Source organism: Scatophagus argus, chromosome 20 (assembly GCF_020382885.2).
Source record: "Scatophagus argus isolate fScaArg1 chromosome 20, fScaArg1.pri, whole genome shotgun sequence".
Taxonomy (NCBI): Eukaryota; Metazoa; Chordata; class Actinopteri; family Scatophagidae; genus Scatophagus; species Scatophagus argus.
Genome location: NC_058512.1, coordinates 8,132,273 through 8,155,767, shown reverse-complemented (window position 1 = coordinate 8,155,767; position 23,495 = coordinate 8,132,273). Strand labels below are relative to the sequence as shown.

General features: G+C 41.3%; 1 protein-coding gene across 2 annotated transcripts in view; it reads left to right on the top strand.

Annotated features, from left to right (window-relative positions):
* dnm1a (dynamin 1a) overlaps positions 1 to 23,495 on the top strand; it is a 50,308-nt gene that overhangs the window by 5,970 nt on the left and 20,843 nt on the right. The window contains exons 2-15 of one of the 2 annotated variants that reach the window (XM_046375721.1): positions 3,777 to 3,850; positions 5,202 to 5,351; positions 5,496 to 5,699; positions 5,911 to 6,009; positions 7,052 to 7,212; positions 7,355 to 7,497; positions 7,582 to 7,717; positions 9,962 to 10,029; positions 13,081 to 13,219; positions 16,588 to 16,674; positions 17,136 to 17,206; positions 17,342 to 17,393; positions 18,467 to 18,478; positions 20,706 to 20,819. In XM_046375721.1, the coding sequence (XP_046231677.1) occupies positions 3,777 to 3,850; positions 5,202 to 5,351; positions 5,496 to 5,699; positions 5,911 to 6,009; positions 7,052 to 7,212; positions 7,355 to 7,497; positions 7,582 to 7,717; positions 9,962 to 10,029; positions 13,081 to 13,219; positions 16,588 to 16,674; positions 17,136 to 17,206; positions 17,342 to 17,393; positions 18,467 to 18,478; positions 20,706 to 20,819 (1,510 nt within the window). Of the gene's footprint in view, positions 1 to 3,776; positions 3,851 to 5,201; positions 5,352 to 5,495; positions 5,700 to 5,910; positions 6,010 to 7,051; positions 7,213 to 7,354; positions 7,498 to 7,581; positions 7,718 to 9,961; positions 10,030 to 11,050; positions 11,190 to 13,080; positions 13,220 to 16,587; positions 16,675 to 17,135; positions 17,207 to 17,341; positions 17,394 to 18,466; positions 18,479 to 20,705; positions 20,820 to 23,495 lie in introns of both variants that reach the window. The other variant, XM_046375720.1, reaches the window with a different exon arrangement.

Sequence of the window (23,495 nt, the reverse complement as noted above, 5' to 3'; positions counted from 1 at the left end):
CAGTGGGGGTAAAGTGAGAAAGCACTCCATGGGAGACAGAGGAAGAGAGGAGACTATTTGTGCGCTTACAGCTACAGAGGATTAACACTAATCTCTGTTTGGGGCCCAGTTTACCTGCAAAACATTCTGCCACTGGCTCAGGTCTAATCTGGATGTCCACCGTCCAGCAAACGGCCGTTTCATTGGCTCCGTTGACCGCTGTGGCTAACAGCAAAATGTGTGTGTGTATAAAATTCATCACCAAAAAGCAGTTTCACCTCTCTGAGACCCGAGCACAGCCAGGCAGGGAAATTGCCTGGTTGTGCTGGTTCATGACTATCAGGGCTGTTATTGCTGCAGGCATTAAAGCAGGATTAGATGAGGCTCAGCGTCTGACTGCGTGCGGGAGTCGGAAGTGATGTGACGCACACGAGGAGACCAACAGAGCAGCGGGCTGATTTTGCGTTATTACAGTGTCTCAGAGGAAGCAGGTTGTATTGTAATGTTTTTTAAAAAAAGAACTGCCAAGAGGAATTTACAAAATAAATATTACAGTTAGTTGTTTTCAGCAGTTTTGCAGGAAATATGTTTCCAGGGGACAATCACAAACAACGTGAAGAACATGCAAAAAGGCTGCAAAAGACCTGAGTGTGCTCTGTCACATGTTTTATACATGAAGCCCCTTTATACTCATGAGAACTGTGAAGTCTGCTTGACTGAATAGGTCATCTGCTTGTGTGTGAGTGTGTGTGTATGTGAGTGCATGCATCTGTGTGTAACTGTTTGCACACCGCTAAATGTGTACAGCCTATAACTAAGAAGCAATGAGTCACTATCAGGCTGCAGCTGGGCCCTGTGTGTGTGTGTGTGTGTGTGTGTGTGCGTGTGCGCTCACTGTAGATCATGACAGAGAGTGAATGAATGGTTCTGTGGCTTCATTCCATTCATTGTGTAATAAAATCATTTTGTTTGGTGGGATGCATTCGTTGTGACTCCCCATCAGTGATGCTCAGTTTATTGTGGTTAATCGGCTGATTGTTTTAACAATTAATCAGTGGATCATTCAGTCAATGAAATGTCAATTAACTAGTTATCAAAACATTTGGCAACTAATTTTCTTTCGACTGACCAATCGGTTGATTGCCTGATCACCGCAGCTCTACCCTCTGACCCAGCTGCACGCTCACACAGAAACACTGTATGAACACTATGGCACAATGCATGAAGCTTGGCAAATTATAAATCAGACAGACAGATTCACACTGACTGCTGAGCGCACTTATAGTTAAGTGCTGATGAAAGGTAAACCTATCAGCATTTCAAGAATTTCCCTCCAGGGATTAATAAAGGAATTCTGATTCTGATTTCTCCTCGTCTACCTGATTTGCTCCTTTCAATTGATTTTGTATTTTCATCCCGTTCCTCTGTCCCTCTGCTGTACGTGGGGATTATCCTTTCACTCCTCATCCTTGATGAGGAGGCTGGAAACACAAGCAGATGGTCAGTGTGGGGACTCTCAACCTTTCAACAGGATTGGGTGAATAATGAGCTACGAGAGACAGATTTATAGATGACAGGGAAGTCTTTTTCAGCATTGTGGCAGCGCACATGGTGATGCGAGTTTGTGCGTGGCTGCTCTGCTCATCCTCGTGACGGCAGTTTGAGAGGGAGGGCGGCGAGGAGTGGAGTGAGAGGAAGACCTGCAGTTAAGGCCATCTGTCTTCTCCAAAAGGCGTCCAAATGGGAGAGAGGGACAGCCTCATACTCACAAACGCACAAACTGGCTGGCAGGTAGACCAGCAGATGGACAGACGGGCATAAAAGCCAACAGAGAGGAGGGTTTCCTTTGTTGTAAAGGGCTGCATAAGAACAACAAACACTGAAACAGCACTCAAAAACACACCTACATATTGCAGGTAACATTAAGTCCAACAATCACACAGTCAAAGCTTGTTTGTCATATTGTCCCCTTTGCATGAAGTGACTGCAGGTTGGAAATTAATAGTAAAAAAAAACAAACTAATCTGTAAAACAGACTGCAATTTTATGACATTATAACACTCTTCCGCAAAATTATACTTTGATGGTATTAATCAGTTTGCATTGAGTTTTCACCCCATGTTAGGGTCACTACAGGTCTGCTGTGTCAGATCAGTGCATCCCTGATGACAGGTCAGGTCAGTGAGAGTAAACATAATAACCAGGAAGCAGCTTGTTATTGCAGCAGTGTGTTCACACGATCAAAACCTGCCACCACCCGCGTCTTTAAAGCGAGAGCAGAATGAATGTTTTTGAGACACAGTGACAGCTCAACACGATCCGCACGTTTAACATCGTGTTTGGACACAGTTTTGAGCAAAAGCAGTTCAGCTCTGACTACCTTTCAGCTCACCCAAACCGCCTCGGGCTTTGCAGAGGCCTCATATGTTTGTGATTCATGTTGTTCACTTAATTATACTGAAGACTGAAAGCTTTTTCTCTCTTTAGATATTAGTTTACTGTATTATTATCATTTCCGATTAAAAGTCAAGTCAAGCTGGTACTCTTATACAATGTTGGATTGAAAATGAGAGTATGTGCATCTTGTAGCTCCTTGTTATTGTTATAAGCACACACACCACGCATCACTGACTGATAACTGTCCAGTCAGCCGGTTGACGAGCTCGCAGTGCCAGTGGCGAGTCGACGCTTGTGTTACGTAAGCAGCTGAACATCCCCAAAGAAAACACAATAACAGACAAAACACTTTTTACAAATTCGCATGGTGGCATACAACAAAGGGAGAGAGTAGATAGATATAGATATATTTGTCAAACTTGCTGTTTTATCTGTTACTGTTTCCTGTAATTCAGTGATGAGAAATTGGAACAATCAAGACAGCATGCAACACTGGCACACATTTGATTTACGGTCAATTTAGAAGGAGAAACTACTGAAGACGTCACATGCAGATGGCCGCCATTAGCTCAGTTTTGTAGCTTTCAGCTTGCATTTTTATTTGCCTGTGAATGTTAGTGTTTCTCAGCAGTAATTTTCTGCGCCATCCTGCTGCATTAAAACATCACTTAAAGCCAGCGAGCAGCTGCATTAACTTTCCACAGTCAGTGTCAGTGTTGAGAAAATGTTTATTCAGCGCGCTCACTGTGCTAAACAGATGCAATTTATGTAAAGTTTTATTCAAGGGTTTTTATTTTATCATTTAAATTATGACAGGAAACAGTGTACAGTGTCTGTATGAATGTAACCCAATCGCAACAGTCTTAGTTTTATTCATAGAGCAAACAAAACATATTTCTTTATATTCAGCCAATTTTTTTTTTTTTTTTCACTTTTAGTGAGTAGTGAAAATTTATCACTTACTGGATTAATTCAGGAGAAAGTTTCAGGTAATTTCCTGCCGTTGTGGATGTGCACTCGGAGATGACTCCTGTATGCAAAACGCTGCAGTAAATCATCTCATCCTAGTGGGAGCGCAGCTGTTGTGTGAGGATTAGTTATTCGGCATTGCACTGCACACACACAAATACACACATATTGTTGTCTGTACTTTTCACAGATTTACTGAGGGAAATATATACATGTGTATTTTTTAAGCCCAGTGTTCCCAAAGCTCCAGTGACTCATGTACTTTTGTCTTTTTTATCATTCAGTCATTCATATTGTTCATGACAGACTTTCAGTTTCTTATTTCTTGAATGGGTTTATTTGTTTTTTTAGTATCCAAACCATATTTTAGTTTATTTTATTTTAGTTTTACTGACTGTTTTACTTGCTGTCTTTCTGTTGTGTTATTAAAGGGATTTCCTCCCCCGCGGTTCTGGCATTGTGACTCGTCGTCCTCTGGTTCTGCAGCTGATGAACTGTCCCACAGGTAAAAACACTGGACACATAAACATCTGTGGAGGTGCTTGTCTTCCAGGTCATACGGAGCTTTTTTTTCACTATTGATCTGAGAGACTTTATCCGCTGACTGGCAGGGGGATCCTGCCATTCACATGCTTTTTCTGAGCTGATAGTGAGTCACATTTCAAAGTCTGCGGTGTGGAAAACTGTAGTTTAAGAGCGATGTTATCAGTTTCTCTTTAATACTGTGGGAATTCATTTGAAGGCAGCATCTAGTGGCCGTTAAATGAACTGCATCTTAAAGCCCACCCCTCCCGTTGTTCTTCTGTTTTACTTGAAAATGTGAATGGCATAACAGCCCCATTTCTTGACGTGATTTTCTTTGATTCTTCCAAGTGAGAGCTAACAGGTAAAACACTGACAGCTTCCCTCTGGAGTCCAAACATTCCTCCTCCGCACTCCTCAGGGGAAAACCTTCCTTCAGCATCTTTTTCTCTCCATTTATCTCTACAGACTTGGAGATGATGACAACACCTGCATGTCAACATGGTTACACTTTATTAGGTTGTTAAGGTGCTTGCTAAGCAAGTGTTTTCTCACAGCTCACTCACTCAGAAACTAATTAAGACTTAATTTCATTTTAATACACAATCATGGCTGCTGGATTAGCTTGTAGCAGAGGATTTCAGACTGCAAGTTCAGCTCAAAGAGGCAACTGCGGTACTCTAAAAACCTTAGTGCCCAATTGCTGCAATACACTTCAATAATTCTGTGTGACTTACACGTACATTGCACATAGACATCCATAACATCCATCCTCTTCGAAACCATAGAAGAAAAAGATACTCATTATATTGTCAGAATCAGTCATCGGATTTTACTACAGTCTCAAAGTAATCCACTCATGGTTGTCTGTAGGTCTGTAGGTACAGTGAAAAGAAGAGCATGCTAAATGCTAATTCGGTACACATTTGATGCCAGTTTGCAAAAATGTAAACAAGTAAAGGCTAAATAACCCTTCTAGCTAACTGGCACCATGGCAAATTACGGGAACCAGATCCAAAAATAAAGATCATTATCCTCCAAACAAAAGGTATGAATGAATAACAATGAATAATAAGCACAGTTACAAAATCCCTTAATGTGAGCTTTTTCATTTGTTGCACTATGATATGTTTTACTTTGCCAGTGCTCAGAATGTCCCATGTACTGTGGTGACAGTTTTTCATTCATTCTTTTCTCTTTCAAAATGCTGATTTCTCCCTGTTCTTGTTCCGTCTTTTCTGAGTATCTTCCTTTCCTCTTTTGTACCTCTTCTGATCTCCTTTTCTCTACTATTTTATTTCCATGACTATGTCTCTGTTCATCGACTCTTTCAGAATATGCTGAGTTCCTCCACTGTAAGGGCAAAAAATTCACAGATTTTGATGAAGTCCGGCAGGAGATTGAGGCTGAGACTGACCGCATCACTGGAGCCAACAAGGGCATCTCCCCTGTGCCCATCAACCTGCGTGTCTATTCCCCTCATGGTGAGGACAACAAAACTCTTTTTCTGCACAAATAGCAGTTTTTACATTTATGCATGTCTAACATCAATAAATGATGTGCCACAATGCTTTTTATTTGGCAGCAATGCGTCTGAAGAAGCTCTCCTCTTCCCTTTCTTCTCACAGTGCTGAACCTGACCCTGGTCGATCTGCCGGGGATGACCAAGGTGCCGGTGGGCGACCAACCTGCAGATATCGAATCCCAGATCAGAGATATGCTGATGCAGTTTGTCACCAAGGAGAACTGCCTGATGCTGGCCGTCTCCCCAGCCAACTCTGATCTGGCCAACTCTGACGCTTTAAAGATTGCCAAAGAGGTCGACCCTCAGGGTGAGAGTATGCACACACACACACACCCTCTCTCTCTCTCTCTCTCTCTCTCTCCCACTCTCACTCACACACACACACACACACACATATAACATAATGTAATTTTGAGGGACTTGCTTAACTTCCTTCACCGTATGTTACTAAATAATATTTAATAGAATTTCTGTTAAGCTTTCAGTGTGTGTGTGTGTGTGTGTGTCTGTGTGTGTAGGTATGAGGACCATCGGTGTCATCACCAAGCTGGACCTGATGGACGAAGGGACGGATGCTAAGGAAATCTTGGAGAATAAACTGCTTCCACTTAGGAGGGGTGAGGAGACACACACACACACACACACACACACACACACACACACTCACAGCACTGATTCTCTCCACTTTGGAGTTCTAATAATGACACACTGTTTCCCTCTTGTGGTAACAAGACGTACGCAAAGTTGTTCAACGCTACCAACCACTGGGGAAAAAAAAAGACAGAAAAAAGGATGGATGGATGGATGGAGGAAAGAAGGAGGGTGTAATTAAACATTACTGAGTAAGAAAGGAGAGGCAGAGAAGGGGGCAAAGAGAAAAAGAGCTTGCATGTATCTTGTGAGCTGCCCTTTACTGCACTGTGCTGATGTGGTGATTTTCTTTTCCATTTGCACTTGGTTAGAACCCAGGCATGTGCTTTTGAATATTTTCCATGTCCTTTGTTTTTTCTATGTTTTTCCCTCCTCTTCTTTTTTTCTCCCCGTCTCTCTCTCTCTCTCTCTCTCTCTCTCTCTCTCTCTGCTGTGGACGCTCACATTTACAAGGCTGCTGGCTCACAGTTGCATTAGTTATAGAGCATGAAACAGCCTCTAACTGAGTGATGCATGAGAAAACTTAACTGGAGGTGAAATGGGATCTGCATGACCTGAACTCTCCTTTTTGCTTCTCTTTCTGCTTTAAAAACACACATAGACATTTATTCATATAATTACTCCTTCCTTGCTTCCTTCATTTCTTCTCTCCTTTATTCATCCTATGTTTATAGTCTTTCCTTTAACCCCAATGTCTCCTAAAATGTGGTTTTCGTCAGCTAAACATTATTAAACAGAGTTTCAAGCGGTTCGGTTCTGGAGAGTCTGATCATTTTGGGTTTGGCTGTTCAAATACAGTACATATGTAGAAAGCCCAGCACAATCCCAGACTGAACTAATGCAAGACTATATTATCTTCCAGTGAAATTACCAGTCAGGCCACAAGTCTGAAGTCTTGAATCTGTTTCAGCCTGCTCTGAAAAATTCCAGCAAATGCTGAAAGAAGTTGGATCTGTTTTTTTTCTTTGCATCATGAATGTTCATGGGACTTTTGTCTCTTATGTCCAGGCTACATCGGTGTGGTCAACAGGAGCCAAAAGGACATTGATGGCAAGAAGGACATCAATGCTGCTATGGCTGCTGAGAGGAAGTTCTTTCTCTCCCACCCTGCGTATCGACACCTGGCCGACCGTATGGGCACCCCCTACCTCCAGAAAATCCTCAATCAGGTGTGTGAAAGAGCAAGAGCATCAATCACAAGTGGCTGAAGCACGTTTCATTCATCTATCCTGTATGTTCCAGGAACAGCAGTCCTAATTTCAACATTCCCCACATTCCCACTGATCTAACTCTCACCTTTGACCTGCACAGCAACTGACCAACCACATCCGGGACACCCTGCCGGGGCTGCGGGCCAAGCTGCAGAGTCAGCTTCTGTCCATAGAGAAGGAGGTGGAGGAGTACAAGAACTTCAGACCTGATGATCCATCTCGCAAGACCAAGGCTCTGCTCCAGTGAGTAGACAGAGCAGCAGCATGGGGAGCTAGATAGATACAACCTTCAGATTCACTGATATCTGTGGCTTTGCTTGTCTGCAGGATGGTGCAGCAGTTCTCTGTGGACTTTGATAAGTGTATAGAGGGCTCTGGGGACCAGATTGACACAGCCGAGCTGTCAGGTGGTGCCAGAATTAATCGTATCTTCCACGAACGCTTCCCCTTTGAACTGGTCAAGGTGTGTGTCTGCCAGATGTTGTGTTTGTTTGTGTGTGATCTGGTTTTATGGTTTTGTTTAGAGACTATATGAAAATTGTTGGGAAACCTAAATGTCACACAACTTTATCAATATTTAATCTGGACCTTCCCCTTGACTCTCTAAATATAGTGTCCTTAAGTTTTACAATAGCTATAATGCACACAATAGAAGTTACAAATATCCAAATTTATGGCAAATGTAATGATTTTACAACAAACAGAAAAATTAAAGACTAAACATGAATTAAAATGAAGCCATATGTGTCATATGTCACATTTAACTGTTTTATTATACAGAGTAAACTGCTCTCCATTTCAAAATAAAAATTACAGAAAAAAGACAAAATTACTGATTATTGCAGAGTAGTTTAGTCTTAGTTTTCTTCCATCTTCTCTCTGTTCTCTAGTAATGTATACAATAAATGAAGGAAAGAAGATGGAGATATAAAGAACGTGGAGTGAAACACTTTGTTACTGAAAAAACCATAACCCATAAAACCCTAAGGTGGTGGGTGGGATTTGTTCCGTTAGTTTGACCCAGTCTGTTTGTGGCAGACATTTGCAATAAAGAAAAACATCAGATTTTTGCAGACTTTGGCTCAACCACCAAACCCCAAACTTGTCTGTTCAGCAGTTGTAAATATTTATACACCAGAGATTTCGAAGACGCCAGATGCTTTTGAACATTTATCAGACTTGTGGAATATGCGCATTGCATTTTTTTGTTATCTATTTATTTGTGGCAATGTGTGCCTGTAGAAAAGAGTATATTTTGAGTGTTTATTTTACATGAAACATGTTCATATCACAAAAAATTGGTTCACAGTGACTGGGAAAGTGAAGTAAAAAGTGTGTGTGTGTAGCTCTCAATAAAGTGACAAATACTCCAAAGGTAAGAAAAAGCACATTTCTGTATATTGGCGTGTATAAAAACAATGAAAAAAAAAAAAGATTTTTGGCAGACATCTCTCTGGGCTGATTCTGGGCTTTTCTGACCCAAACGTTCCTCGTTTCCTCCCTCTCAGTTTAACGACCTCGCTCATTTTCGTCTCCTCGCTCTCACCTCCCCCGCCTCACCTTCTACCTTCTGTTGCTCTCGCTCTGTAATAATATCCATCCACATTTTATCCCTCCCCCACATCCTCTCTGTTCACCTTTCATATCATCTTCACCCAGAGCACGTCCTCCCTTCATCCACTTCCCCCAGCCTCTATCTCTGAGCCTACTTCACTCCCACTTTTACATGTTCGATCCTTTTTGACCTTCTCCCTCAGTTAGCCCTTACCCTCCACTTCCTTCATCTCCCTCCTTTCATCCATTCCTCTCCTGTGTCCTCTCTTGCCCTCCCTCTGAGGATATAAAACTTACTGTCTGTGACTTCAGGCTTCAGAGAAATGTCAGTTTCCCGCTGAGAGGACAGAGCAGGTTGCTTCCTAACCAGAGGTTTGACTGATAACACACACAAAAAAGGATTTATAACTTATATAACATGCTTCGTAGAAAATATTAAAGTTTATTGAGGAAAAGGGGGAAAGAATGATTCATAGCATTAAATAAAAGTAAGGTAGTTTAAATTAAAAACAGATTGTCCAGGAATATAGTAGATCAGCTTATATTACAGCGCGTTAGGCAGAATGTATGAGTCCAATCTGTGGCGTGTGGTTATGAAAGCAGCACACACATTTAAGAAATAGTGATTGTAGTGATTTTTCTGTGACCCCTTAAAAGTAGGTCTGAAATAAAAGGAAATATAAATTTTATATCGCATAAATATTTTTGTTCGTTCATATCATTTTAGCATTTTGGGAAATAATTTTCTAAGGAGACTAAAACCAGGAGGAAACAACTAGCCTGGTTTTCTCATTTGGCAGATCAAATGAGATACAGTGTGTTAATTGGCCAAACTTTTCCCTTAATATTCTCAAATTCCTCCAGATCAAACTGGCGATCCTCAACCCCAAACAATGTGAGCAACTGTAGAGCAAATATGTGGACAATGTGACTCATACTGACATTAACAGTGACAGAGGAAAGGGAAAAGTATTTCTGGATGCATAAAAACTAAACTGCTAAGCCAAGAAAGGCTTTTTGTTAGCTGACATGGTATTTGGAAAACTGTAAAGCAAGACGAGAGAGAGAGAGAGAGGTTGAACTGATCCATGAATCTGCAATGGAAAGAGTGTGTATGCTTCAGTCTCCCTGTTGTCTCTGATTTCTGTTGCAGATGGAGTTTGATGAGAAAGAGCTCCGCAAGGAGATCAGCTACGCCATCAAGAACATCCATGGAATCAGGCACGTCCGCCCTCCAACTCACCCCTCCGTCCCTGCTTCCCTCCCCCTTTCCTTCACCTCCCTCTGTCTTTCTCTCCTTGGCAGTCACCTCTGCTGGTCAGACAGCATCTAACTGACTCGGCTTATTTAATTGCCAAGACCTTTATACTTATACTGAGTGCTCTGTTGAATGCTAACGGCATCGGTGCACTTAGACAGTGAATGTTTGGGATCAGATAGGTGACTTGTTTTTATGGTTTGATGATTTGTGTTTTTCCATACATGTTGGCGTGTAGCCCGTTTGTCCCTTGTTTCTCTGCTTGGTGAAATCCTGCATCTTTCATTGCTCTGTCCTCGTCCTGTCTCTCTGGCTGCACATGGATGATGTGTGCATAAGCGATGTGTCATCTGCTGAGCCCATAATCATCAGAAAATAACCTAATTTGTTAGCTGGTGTAAAAGCTTGGTCGGTCTGAATCAGATAATAACAGGGGTATATGGTATTTATGGGATGCTGGGCGGTTAAAAAGGGTAGATAGGTTAAGGGCAAATAGTTGGCATTTCCATGGTGGACAGAATATTTTTACTTTTTTAATTTTATTTTTACTTTAGTTAGCTTACCTCAGCTGTGTGACTGGCAGGATGTTTCTTCTGTAGGTAGCAGCTATAGATAAATGGTGGTAACTGGGTGGTAGAAGTGGGTCACATCCAGAGTTTTAATCTTAATTTAGTTGCTTGAGGTGAACTGACTGGATATTTGGTGCAGAAATGTCCAACTTATGGACACGTTAATAGATATTACTTCATAATATTTCCATGGATGTGCTGCTTTGTCAATGTTTTCATAGCTCCATTCTCTGTCCCTCTCCATGCCTAATTTGTGTTTGTTTATGTTTGGGGAAAAGCTTAGAAACAAAGGGTAATTCTTTACAATTAACACTTTTCTCTTTACCCAACCCTCCTCCCTCCTTCTGTCTTCCTTCTCTCCCTCATCCTTCTCTTTTATTGGCCCTGTGGCTGGTTCTCTCTCTCTGTCGGGCAGAACTGGCCTCTTCACCCCGGACATGGCCTTTGAGACCATTGTGAAAAGGCAGATTGGGAAGATTAAAGAGCCTTGCACCAAATGTGTGGACATGGTCATAACTGAGCTAGTCAATACAGTTAGGCAGTGTACCAAGAAGGTAAAAAAATAAATGTAAATAGCGGCTAGCACTTTTCTTTTTTTTATTTTCAACCCTCATCTGCAAAGTCCCTCTGCTGTTCACTCCCTTTCACTGTGACCACCTGGCTCTCTCCACCCCTCACTGTTTATTTGGACAGCGAGGGGACATGTGGAGTGGCAGGATGGGCTGCGGTATACCTGCCTGCCTACCTGCCTGCCTGCCTACCTGCCTACTGTGCCGCTTTGGACGGGTTTGGCTAGACAGGCTGGCCGTGGTAGAAAGCTGTGCTGATGAAGACCAGTGTGGGGGCTGAGCAGTCAAATATGGCTGCCTGTAAAGGCCTATAAGGGTATTTGTGATAGCTTTCGTACACTTTTAAGATGAAGAATTAAAGTAGCTTAAATAAAGGCTTAGAAGATAATTTTGCACTGTGTCCCAATTCCACGCAGTTAGTACACAAGAAATGTGTTTCACTGTTCTCTACTATCTGCAAAGAGTGCGATATGTGCACTGAGATACATCAAACTTATACAGCACCATTTTGATTTATACAAAGAAAAAGTGTTTTTCCTTGTAAGTGGCCAAAACCCTGAAATGCCTTCTTTACTTTGTGCACACGTTATTGTCTTGATCGTTTGCAAGTTAAGATGTTATCGTGCTATCATCTCACATATGTCTTGTTGGCACAAGTCATTATCTTTATTGGAGAACATATTACCTTGTTATTTTCTTGTTGTTAAATATATCTTGTTCATGAAAGATTTTACCTTGTTTGCACAAGTTATTTTTTTTTTGCATAAATATATATTGTGCTATGGTGTCTGAGAGTTGATATTTAGTGTGGAGCTGGGACACAGGTGAAGTTTTCTTTGAACTTTTTGCCCCTCTTGAGGCAGTCACTGAAGCAAGCTTTATTCACTTTTGATAGATTTGGAATTGGTTTTGTACTTGAGTAGTTTCCACCTCAAGTCTTAGTCCTTTTTCAAGAGCCTTGAGGAAAATACTCTTTTCACCTTTATTTGCATACAAAAACCTGGCAGCCATATTGGATGACCTCAGCATCCAGACTTCCTTGTGTGTGAGACTGAAGCTGTCCACCTGCAGCAGACAGGAGCCATGATGATTAGGTTTAAGTGCTCTTCAGCAGGCCTCCGGGACCTCACTCTCTGCTACAGACGCTTGTGAGTGTGGCCAAAAGAAAGATCAGTAGTCTGTATCCAGATTGATCCACTGTGACCAAACAATTTGAACAGCAGTTGGACTGCAACAACCTGGAGGCCTTGAGATAATAAATGTTATGGTTATGCTCCCTCTGGAAGTCAGAGGAGAAGGAGGGTGGGTGGAGGAAAGGTCAGCACCAGGAGGGGTCAGGCTGTTTTGGCTGGAAGTCGGAGTGCACAGCTGCAGTCCCGCAGTGCGTTGCTTGAAGTTTTTGGCTGGTGGAGATGTGCAGGCTGGAAGCTCTCTCTATTTGTTTCTCTTCCTCATTTCTTTCCTCTCTGTTCTTTATCTCTGGTCTGTCCAACGCTTAATTGATAGAGAGAGACTCCAGCACTGTCCTGTTTAAGAATGGCTTCAGGGGAAACCAAATGTCTCACTTGCATTTTCTTCCTTCTGTGCCGTTTACCCCCCAACCTCCACACCTCTCCTTGTCTTTTTTTATCTCCAATCTGTTCCATCTCTAATTTTTATCTTCTTCGTCTGTATGTTGTCTTTTTACGTTGCCGTCTGTTTTCACTCCTTTTGTCTTTGTCTCACGTCCTCACTTTCTCACATCTCTCTGTCTGCCTATTCTTTTATGTCTGCATTTGGTGCTTTCACTTCTCCTCTTTCTCCATATTTGTTTGGTCTTCTTTCCTTTTATTTTTATTTTACTCCTCTTTCCCGTGCCGCCTACCTATCCCTACAGGACGGGGCTCTTCACCCCTGACCTGGCCTTTGAGGCCATAGTGAAAAAGCAGATCCAAAAGCTGAAGGAGCCCACACTGAAGTGTATAGATATGGTTGTGAGCGAACTCACCTCCACCATACAAAAGTGTAGTCAAAAGGTAAAATGCCAAAGAGAACCAAGCCACCTTCACTATCTCTGTTAATCGAACAGGTAGGGGTAGACCGATAGCTGGGCATTTTTTTTCCTTTAGTACTGATATCAGGAGACGCATGAGAGGAAAAAAACAAGAGAGAATAAAACAGACCTACTACCTTATTGATACTTACATTTTAAAAAGGACCATTTATATATAGCAATTTAGATGACTATAATGACACTTAACTATATTTTCTAGATGATGATTTCAACACTAAAAATCCTGCTAATGCTAATTTTTAGTATAAGTAAAAATGTTGACTTTAAATATACCACACTATATTAAGTATACATATTTTATTCTCAGAATTTAATATATAATGTATTTTGCATTTATATATACATTATAGATTTTAATACCAGAAGCTACAGCCATGCTAGCAGCGCTAGTGTTTTGAGCTAAACATGCTGCCATACACACAGTGATTTTCAGCTTGAAGGCTCTATTTAGTTTAGCGTATTAGCATGCTAACATTTGTTAATTAGCATTTAACAGAATGTACATCTGAAGACTGATGTCAGCTAATGTCATTCGCTTTATTAACGCATAAAGCGAAGTACATGGACGGACAAATAGCAGTTTTCAATTGATAATGGTAGTTGTCTGAATGTCTGTCGAAACATTTTACACAAAACCACAAATTTCAACTTCATGGTGGCACTGAAGGAAAAGTCAAGGGATCACAAAAATCAATATCCTCCAGTAAACATAGATGCCTATATAATTAATAATGAATTGTTTTAGACCAGACTTAAGTGGTGGGTTGATCAGCCAAAACCACAATATCTAGAGCCACTAGCTGCTGTTGTGGCTAGAAAGCATCACCCTGCCATTGTTTGTTAATTAATCTATGCAAACTCAGAATAAATATCCACTTTAACATTTCTGTAGGTTATGTGCATATTGAGGGCAAGACTAAGATTTGCAAAAAAAAGCAAATAGGCTGACATTGTCTTTCCTCAATAATATGTTACTTCAGCTGGCAAGTATCGGTCTATCCTTACTCCAGATCTTCTTAGTGTAACCATCTAACCCGCATTTTAATTAAGCTTTCTTTGTCATTTGTCTTCTGTCAATTATTGGCCTTATATTGACAAATAAATTGTTGCCTCTTAACCTGCATGTTAGATTATTTTCTTTCATATTTGACCTCATGATGTCTAAAAATCCTTTGGTTTAATTTAGTCTTTTTTCCGTCTTTGTCAGTATGGTGACTGATTGTGTAGTTCCACTCACTGACTAACTGACATACTTTGAGCGTCTCTTTATTTCTCTTTTAATTTCTCTTTCGTCCTGTCCATGCTGTCATCCTCTAACCCTTTGAACCAGCTGCTTCATCGCAAAGCCAAAAAAGAAATCATGACCTCCTTTGGATTTCTCTTCTCTGTCACACTTTTATCTTGATTTCACTTACAGAGACATACTGTATTTAAAGATACTGTATTTTAATATACAGTGTTTGGGAAAATCCACAAAGGGGTCAGTTTGAAGTCTTCCTCCATCGCCCTCTCTCTCCCATCCCTCCCTCTGTGCCTCCCTGCTCCTTTGCATGTTATTCTGAATCAGTTAGTGTCTCTGCCTGCTGTCTTATTTGTAAAAAACAAACAAACAAACAATCCTCCACTGTCAGTTTTGTGTTCCTGTATTACTTCTTCATCAGATTTTGACAGCTTTAGTCTGTCTTCAAGTTACAATGCACCTTTCCACTAGCACAGTTTATGTTGACATCAAACACATTTTCACGTTTACTGGTTTTGTTTTATTTTGATGGATTTCACAGTTCCTTATGATTTGAGTGAAAACCATTAAGTGTTCCTCATCAAATTAGTTTTAAAAAAAATAATAATAATGGGACAATGGTGACATCATTAATTTTAGTTACAATCCATGCTTGCCTGGTTGAAAGCGTCACATATTTCCTGAAATTCAGAAGAGTGACTGATGCTAATTTAACCCAATGATCAAAAGTTACGCTCTTACAACACATTTGGAGATGATTTTACGCTGTGTGCTTGTGCTTTTCTGCTCGGATACAGACAATAACATTTTGAAAATTGAGCATTTACTCCCCTAAACAAAACGTTTTCCTTGCGTTCTGTTGTCCTTAACTTTTACAGTATAAGAATGTAACAAGCACAGGTGTACACACATCAGAAACATGTGTTGCCTGATAACAATTTTTTGAATTACCTTACACTGTATTAATGCCAGTTGCAAATACCAAAAAAACTGTGTTCAGTTAAACTTAATGAAGAAGAATTTAACACCCAGTGCCCAAAGTCACATGTTCAGCTCATATCTTTTGTCCAACCTACAGCCCAAAACCCAAAAACTCTTCAATTTCATAGATGACAGAGAAATGTGTCAAATCCTTACATTAATTACATTAAGTAATGATTAATGGATTATCAAAGTATTCCTGCACACTGTATAAACTTTATCTTAAACTTTTGCTCGAGCATTTTTGATTTTGGAACTCATGAAGATTCATCCACACTGTTTCAACACCCGCTGTGTCTAGTTACAAAGTGATGACTGAATAATTGCTGCTCGACTCTGTTCCAGTTTGCAGTATTGAGAGCAAAGAGCACTGTGAGAGGCACTTATGTGTTGACAGTATTAGTTTTAGTGTTAGTAATTAGACTCACACTCACCATAACAGTGTGTCCCATTATTATAAAGCATTCTTTATAGATGTTCTCTGCTTTGCAATTGGAGCAAACCCAGGAAGCAGTAAATCAGCTTGGGAGCCAGAAATGATCTCCACTCACTCACCAAACCATCTGACGGACATGAAAGATGCATTGGAACTTGCAAGAAAACAGCGTATATTTTTCTTTCTTGCGGTGTGATTTTGGTTTTGATTTTTCTTCTTTCCTCACACTTCTCCAAATGTGTTTGTGTCACATTGGAGGCCCACCAATGTGTGCGTTCGTGGGTTTGCAATGAGCTCATGGAAAAAAGACCCACAGTGTGCTAGGAAAAAGAATCTTTTCTGCCAGGAACATTGTTTATTCTGTGTTTGTGTGGTAATATCACAGACTTTGCACTATTCTGTTGCATTTTTTCCATATTGCCAGCAAACAGATACAATCCACCCACTGGTCAGGGTGTGCAGGGACTAGAGCAAAGTCTGGGATAACTCCTCAAAACATTAACCTGTTTAATTACGTTTCTGTGCCATATTTTGTTGTATTGGTGGAACCGTGTGTCGTGGCTGAGTGAGTTAAGTAATCTAGCGGTTAACTGATGCTTGTATGTATATTTGAGTGTGTATGTGTGAGTACGTATGCCTTTTGCTGCCTACCTACTGTGTTCTGTGCTCACAGCTGGCTCAGTATCCTATGTTGAGAGAGGAGATGGAGAGAATCGTCACCCAACACATCAGGGACCGAGAGAACCGCACTAAGGATCAGGTAACAGAATAAATCTGCACACACAGTGAGGAAAAGTGAGTGTTTTATGGTGGTGCAGAAGGGGGTTTCTTTATAGAAAATAAAATGATGAACTTGTGACTGTTTTATTCATTTTTATATTGTTTTCTTTTTGTTGTGTACTGTAAATTGACACTTTATGTATTTTATGATCTTTTGATTGCTTAAAAAGTAAAGCACCTGTGGATCTAAAACCAGCCACAGGGCAATGTGTGCTACTTCTGCTCCTGTACCACCAGAATAATTTGAAAGATCGATGAAATGTGAAGAATGGAAATTCTATACGTATTTCTTTGAAAATAAGCTGACTTTGTCGTAGGTGAAATTAATTTTGGCTTACTGCTGCAATAGCTTTTAATGATTTCCAGCTTAGCACACAAAATAAAGGAAAAAAAGGATTTCAAGCTATAATTAAAAGTATTAAAAATGATCACTCTGTGCAGGTGTTGCTGTTGATAGATATTGAGTTGTCCTACATGAACACCAACCATGAGGACTTTATTGGATTTGCCAAGTGAGTTTCTGTTCTTTTCTTCTCTCATTACAGTGAATATCAGTCTGTTGTCACTGCTGTGTTTAGTGCCTCGACATTTATCACTTCATTTTTAGATTAAGGCCAAAATTCAGTAACTCCTGTTTTGTCGTGCAGCGCTCAACAGAGGATCAACCAAATGAGCAAGAAGAAAGCAGCTGGCAACCAGGTACTTTGACCGCTCCATACATACTGTCATGTCCAGTGTAGGCTGTCACTTTTATTTTACAGCATATACTTCATATTACAGATAATAGTACAGAGGCATCTGTCTTCAAGCTACAGGAACATGATACCAGACTGAACTCATCCACAGCGTTTCATCTGTTGGCCAGCAACAGGACATCTGAATTTCATACAGTCTTTCCCTGAGGCTTTCTTCTGTTAGCACTCAGCTCTCTGTTTTGCCCATGCTAAATGTAGCACAGCTATACAGTATATTGTTACCCTGGGCAGCAGTCCATGTCCTGCACAATACAGCCCTGTGCAGCCCTTGTACATGTTACACGCTAATGGACAACAGTTGTCGAATCATGAAACAAATCGTCCTTTTGCCGAGAGTCACAGTGACGTCAGCACAATCTGAAGTCGGCTGCAAAATATCAGGCCATAGTTTTATTGAGATTTAGGAGAGTCCCTCCAGCTTATGGCTTTAACAGCAGTGATCATTATATTATCAAATGGAAAGCACTCAAATACCTCTGCCAAGGTGGAGCAATCCTCAATCTATCATTTTAATCAGGCAATTGCTGGAAATTTTAAAATTCTATCTGGGTCAGCAACAAAATGCACACAGCAATAGACAATCATGTGATACATGTGATGTTTTCATTTAAGTGTAGTAGTGTGTATGAAAAAAAGTGAAAATTCATCATCTACATTATCTCATGGTGCACTTTGTCAAAACTGTTCTTAATCTAGATGTGGTCTGACACAGACACACAAACCCCACAGTAAAACTGGCTGCTGTAGATAGGTCACAGTGTCAGATCAACGAGTACGCAGTCAAGATAACAAAGATAAAGGCAGATTTTGATTTTTTTTTCTCTGCTTTTGCTCTGAATGCATGTAGATCCTCTCATAGATCCTAATCTTAACCTTTGATCTTATTCTCTTCAGCTCTTGTTTTTCCAGTGTCTGTGTTTTTGTTTCCCTCTTGTTTCCTCTCAGTGATTTCTCTTTTTGCTGTCTCGTTTCTCTTCTCACTGTGTTGTCCTCCTCTCTGTGGCTTTTCTGCCTCAGGATGAGATCATGGTGAGTAGTGTGTGTGTGTGTGTGTGTGTGTGTTTGAAATGTGAGTGTATGTAGGTGTGAGTCTGTGCATGTCTGCAGGTGGGTTTTCATGCATATGTGCTCATGTTTTTTTCTCTCAGTTTACATGAATCTGTATGAACTTGTATGTCTTTCATGTGCGCTGAGTGCATGAATGAATGAATGAATGTGTGTTTGCATATGAAATGAGCTTCCTACTCACTAACAGTAGATGGGCAGGTGGCTGTCATGGGAATGCTTGGCTGCTTCCCTTTCCTTTTTTTCTTCACTTGTGTCCCCCCTGCAGGCACACGCACACACTGACATTTACACACATAGTTGCAGCACAGGAGAGAACATAGAAAAACTACAAAATAACAGCATTCGCTTCCCTGTTATGTAACCCTCAGTACTGTTGTAAGGCTCAGTTTTGAGATTCTCTTTATGACTCCAGCACTGAGGCCAGTTTACTTTGACAGCCAAGAGACCCCCCCCCCAGGAGTAGTTTTAACTAGATAAAGAAAAAGTCATTCATGTGGTTTTGAATGACATTGCAAGGAGAAGAAGAAGAAAGAGAAAGAGAGAGAGGTCAAAGAGTGAGAAAAGACAATATTAGACTTCTTCCCTCCGTCTCATCTTTTTATTCCCTGCCTTTCCCTAATTCACCCAAAGTAGGGAAATGAAGACCTGTGATGTAGCAGACATATGCCACCTCCGTCATTGTCAGTTGTCATAACAACCACCCAAGTTGGGGGTCAAAGGTTAGGGGCACATTTTAAACAAAGTGGTGATGTTCACTTCCTGTTTACAGATGGATGTAGCTGGCCTCACAGCTTCTGTTTTCTCTGTTAAACAACACTCTGACCTCCGTACTGAAAACTGCAGGACCCCTTAAAGCCCAGATTTACGGGCTTATCATTAAATATACTGATGAAAAGATGCATTGCTTTGTATTGAAGTCTCTAATCCTGCTAGATAATCAGTGGGTTTTATGATGAAAGTCTCTCAGTGTATCAAATACCAAATAATACTGAATAAGAGTGGGATTTGTAAAAGTGTGCAGACATTCACATATAGAACTTCTCATTTGAATCTTTAAGGTTTTTGTGTGTGTGTGTGCGCGAAGTTTTTCCTCATCCAAGCTGAGGGTCTGAGGATAGTGACAGTGAGATGATGTCAAGCCCTCTGAGATAAAGTTATTTAGTATGTAAATTTATTATGCTCATCAGGTCAGATAATCTAAATGTTGTCTTGCAAAGTAGTATGCAGTCTTACTCTTTTATCATTTTAACTTTAAATAATATAAACTGAAACAAATGACTTGCGGTGTTAGAACTGCATCTCTGTATTTGCTTATTTTACTCAGTATAAAGTCAAATCGTAAATGAAACAGAGAATATGTTGCATTGTTACACAGTGTGGAAAAGGAATATTTTTTATACTTAGTCTACCTAACAGGAGATTATACATCAGTATGGGAACAAGTGATGTATCTTCAAGAAAGCGGAACAGAGAGGCAGAGAGTAGATGGAGAGAATAGCTGAAGAGCGGTGGTTGGAAATGAAAGAAATCTGGATTTTGATCCAGCACTTCTGTTTAAGAAGCACATACAGCATCAGGTTCCTGCATTTCTCTGCATGGCCTCCAAAAGGTTTGACACGGGCCACTCTTGTTGTAACCTCCTTATTTCCCTTGACCCCCCCCCCCCATCCCAGCTTGCTGTCCCCTTCCTGCTGTCCCCTCAGCCAGCTGTAATTTGCTGGTACTTGACCAATTCTTGTGTATCTGGTCTTTACTTAAATGCCCTGCGTTGGCGTAGCTTTGTAACGTTCTCTCCACATTCTCATTCAGCCGGAGAGAGGAGTTAACGATCGGTTCAAGGTAAATAACATGAACACCATGTACTGTGTGTGTGTATAGTTTCTGTATGGTGGAGAGAGTGAAAAAGAGAAGAAAAAGAAGTAGAGGGGGGGATAAAAAGAATGCCAGGATTGTGTTTAGTCGTGTAGGTGAGCCCTCACCCTGCTGTTGTTTGTGGCAGTTGCTTCTTGTCTCCACTAGAAGCGGTGACATTACATTTTACTGTGCTTCGGCATACATGTTAGTGTAGGCACGCGTGTGTGTGACATCCACCGATTAACAAATGTTGTGTTAGTTTTGGGATATAGTCATCTTCACCTGCTGTAATAATTCATAATCACTTTCCTCTTTTTGCCTCTGTGTCCCTCAGGTGATAAGGAAGGGCTGGCTGACCATCAACAACATCGGCATCATGAAGGGCGGCGCAAAGGAATACTGGTTCGTCCTTACCGCCGAGTCCCTGTCCTGGTATAAGGATGATGAGGTGAGATGGTGTTCACACACAGTCAAACTCAAAGACATTTTAGTTAGATTCTCCTCAGCAGTCGTAGCTGAAGGCTTGAGGTCTTCAATCTGATGATGTGAATCATCAGTCAGAGAGCCGCCATTCAGAGTCAATGCATCCGTCAGACTGACACGGCATTTGTTTATCTGCTTTGTAGTGTTGTCTAAAGAACAAAAGCAGCATGAAAAGGGTAAAATAATTAGTTTGTTGCAGGACTGGAATGCTTGGGAAAAGAGCAAGCAAAGAAGGAACTCAGCAGAATCAGCTGCCGTAAATTACATCTCATTTGTCATCAAAATATAATGTCTTTAGTGGAATTTTTGCGCATTTTTTCATAAATATAAGATATAAGCAACATTTTTTAAGAGGATGCCCTTAATTGGTTTGCCCTTAACTGTTTGAGTAAAGTCTAAGTGGTAAGTGGGGTGTTGTACAGTTGAAAAATAATTAGAAGTTAGAAGTTTATATCCATAAACAATGTTCAGCAGAGGTGGTATGTCAGGGCAGTCTCAAAACTAAGCTAAAACCTGGCTCAGAGAAAAGTCTTTCACGTTGGTGCAATCAGGGTTTTGTGGAAAGTAACGAAAAATTAAAAAATGCCGCATCTTTGTGAAGGCAGTCCAAGTGATTTCCCTGCAGGCCTGTGATTTCCAACAGCTGAACTGTCATATTGAAATATCAAAGAGCCCGTGTTCTACATTTTACTGCGAGTGATATCTACATGGGTGGCACAGTGGTGCCTGTCGCCGCACAGTGAGAAGCTTCTGGGTTCGAGTCCGGGTCTGGGCACTGCTGTGTGGAGTTTGCATGTTCTCCTTCTGTCTGTGTGGGTTTTCTCCAGCTTCCTCCCACAGTACCCAAAACATGCAAATGAGATTAATTGGCTACATTACATCACATCCTAGGTGTGAGTGTGTGAGATTGTCTGTCTGTCTGTGTGTCAGCTCTGTCATTGACTGGCGACCAGTCCATGGTGGACCTTGCCTCTCGCCTGTAGTCAGCTGGAATAGTGTCCAGCCGAGACCCTGTATGGATAAAGCAGTATAGAAAATGTACGTATGGATGGAGGATAGCTGCATCTTTGTCACCTGGGTCTGAATCACCTTTGCATTTCATTTTTTGAGAAAAAAATCCAACAAATTACAATACCAGGAGAATTATTAGAGTTGGATCTGGGAGGTTATTCTCCATGAGCTTCCATCAGAGACATTCAGATTTACTTTTCCACTTTTTGGTCCAAAAATCATTCCAGCTCATCTCACTGGCAAAAATGACTGCTCGTCCTCTGCATGCTGAGATGATTTGACCTGGTATGCTTTGTTAGTGGACTGACTGGTCATAGCGGTGTCCCATGATGCTTTGCTGAACTATTAGGAGCTAGCCACAGTCTCGCTGTCTCCAGGCCCTGGCCACAGCCGCTCTGCTCGCTGTGTGTGTGTGTGTGTGTGTGTGTGTGTGTGTGTGTGTAGCATTCAGAAGGCCCTTTACAAAGAGTCAAGACCCCCCAGTATGTCAGACACCGAAGCTGGCACACACATGTGCATACCAGAGCCCCCTGCCCTGCCCTGTTCCCAATTACACACACACACACACACACACACACACATACACACACACTCAAGCTGCTTCTAATAAATTTACTTCATTTCAAAGAAGGGGCACGGAGCAAGAGGGGGACTGGATTGTAGGGGAGGAGAGGGGGGAGGCAGGAGTGTCTCTGGTTAGCTGGTTAGCTGCAGGAGTAACAAGGACCATGTGAAGGGAGAGAAAGTGGGGAGGAGAAGTGGCGGTGGGAGCACAGAGAGGAGAGACAGGGTGGACGAGAAAGAGGAGAAAAGGCTTTTGCTTTTACATCCTCTCTTCATGCTTTTTCCCTCCTTTCATTTTCCGTCTTTCCCTTAAACTTCCTCACTGGTTTTCCCCAAACCAGAGGAAACTCTTCTTCATCCTCCCATCTCCTCTTCTACTCTTTTGCTGTCTCAGTCTTTCCTTGTCACCCTCTCCTTCTCCTCTGTCCCCTCCCTCCGTCTCCCCCTCACTTCTTGTTCTGTGTATTTGTACATGGAGCCGTGAGGCTGCAGAGGAGACCCAAAACTCAGCGCTGAGGCCGAATGGCACTGCAGCACCGAAAATTGTCTTGTTTTCAAAAAGAAATGAAGAAAAGAGACAGAAAAATGAGTTTTTGTTTTGATTTCCATCCAGACTGAACAGTTTTATTTACAGTCCGGTCACATGAGCACACATGAAGCACACTCGAAGTTAGAGCACTCGTGAGCTTTTACTCACATGTGCACCTGGGTTTATACATGCCAAAGTATACACAGTTGATAAAAACTTGGAAAAGGTTTCATGACTGCCTGTGAAGAAAAACTGTTTCAGTGCATCCTTTTGTGCACTTTTTGCATTTACATACAGACACACTCACGTATTTCTTCACACCAACTCACAAAACAGTGCATCTCCATTTTATTGACTGCCTCTCGTCATGGGGAAAACCCTTGCCGCAACCTGGTAAAACACACACACGCACACACACACTAACAGAAACCCTCATGCACACACCACCCCCAGACACTAATAATAACTTTCAACCCAACTATTGGTGCCAGGATGTTTTGGTTAGTGTGCATGTGTGTGTATGTGTGTGTGAGGGTG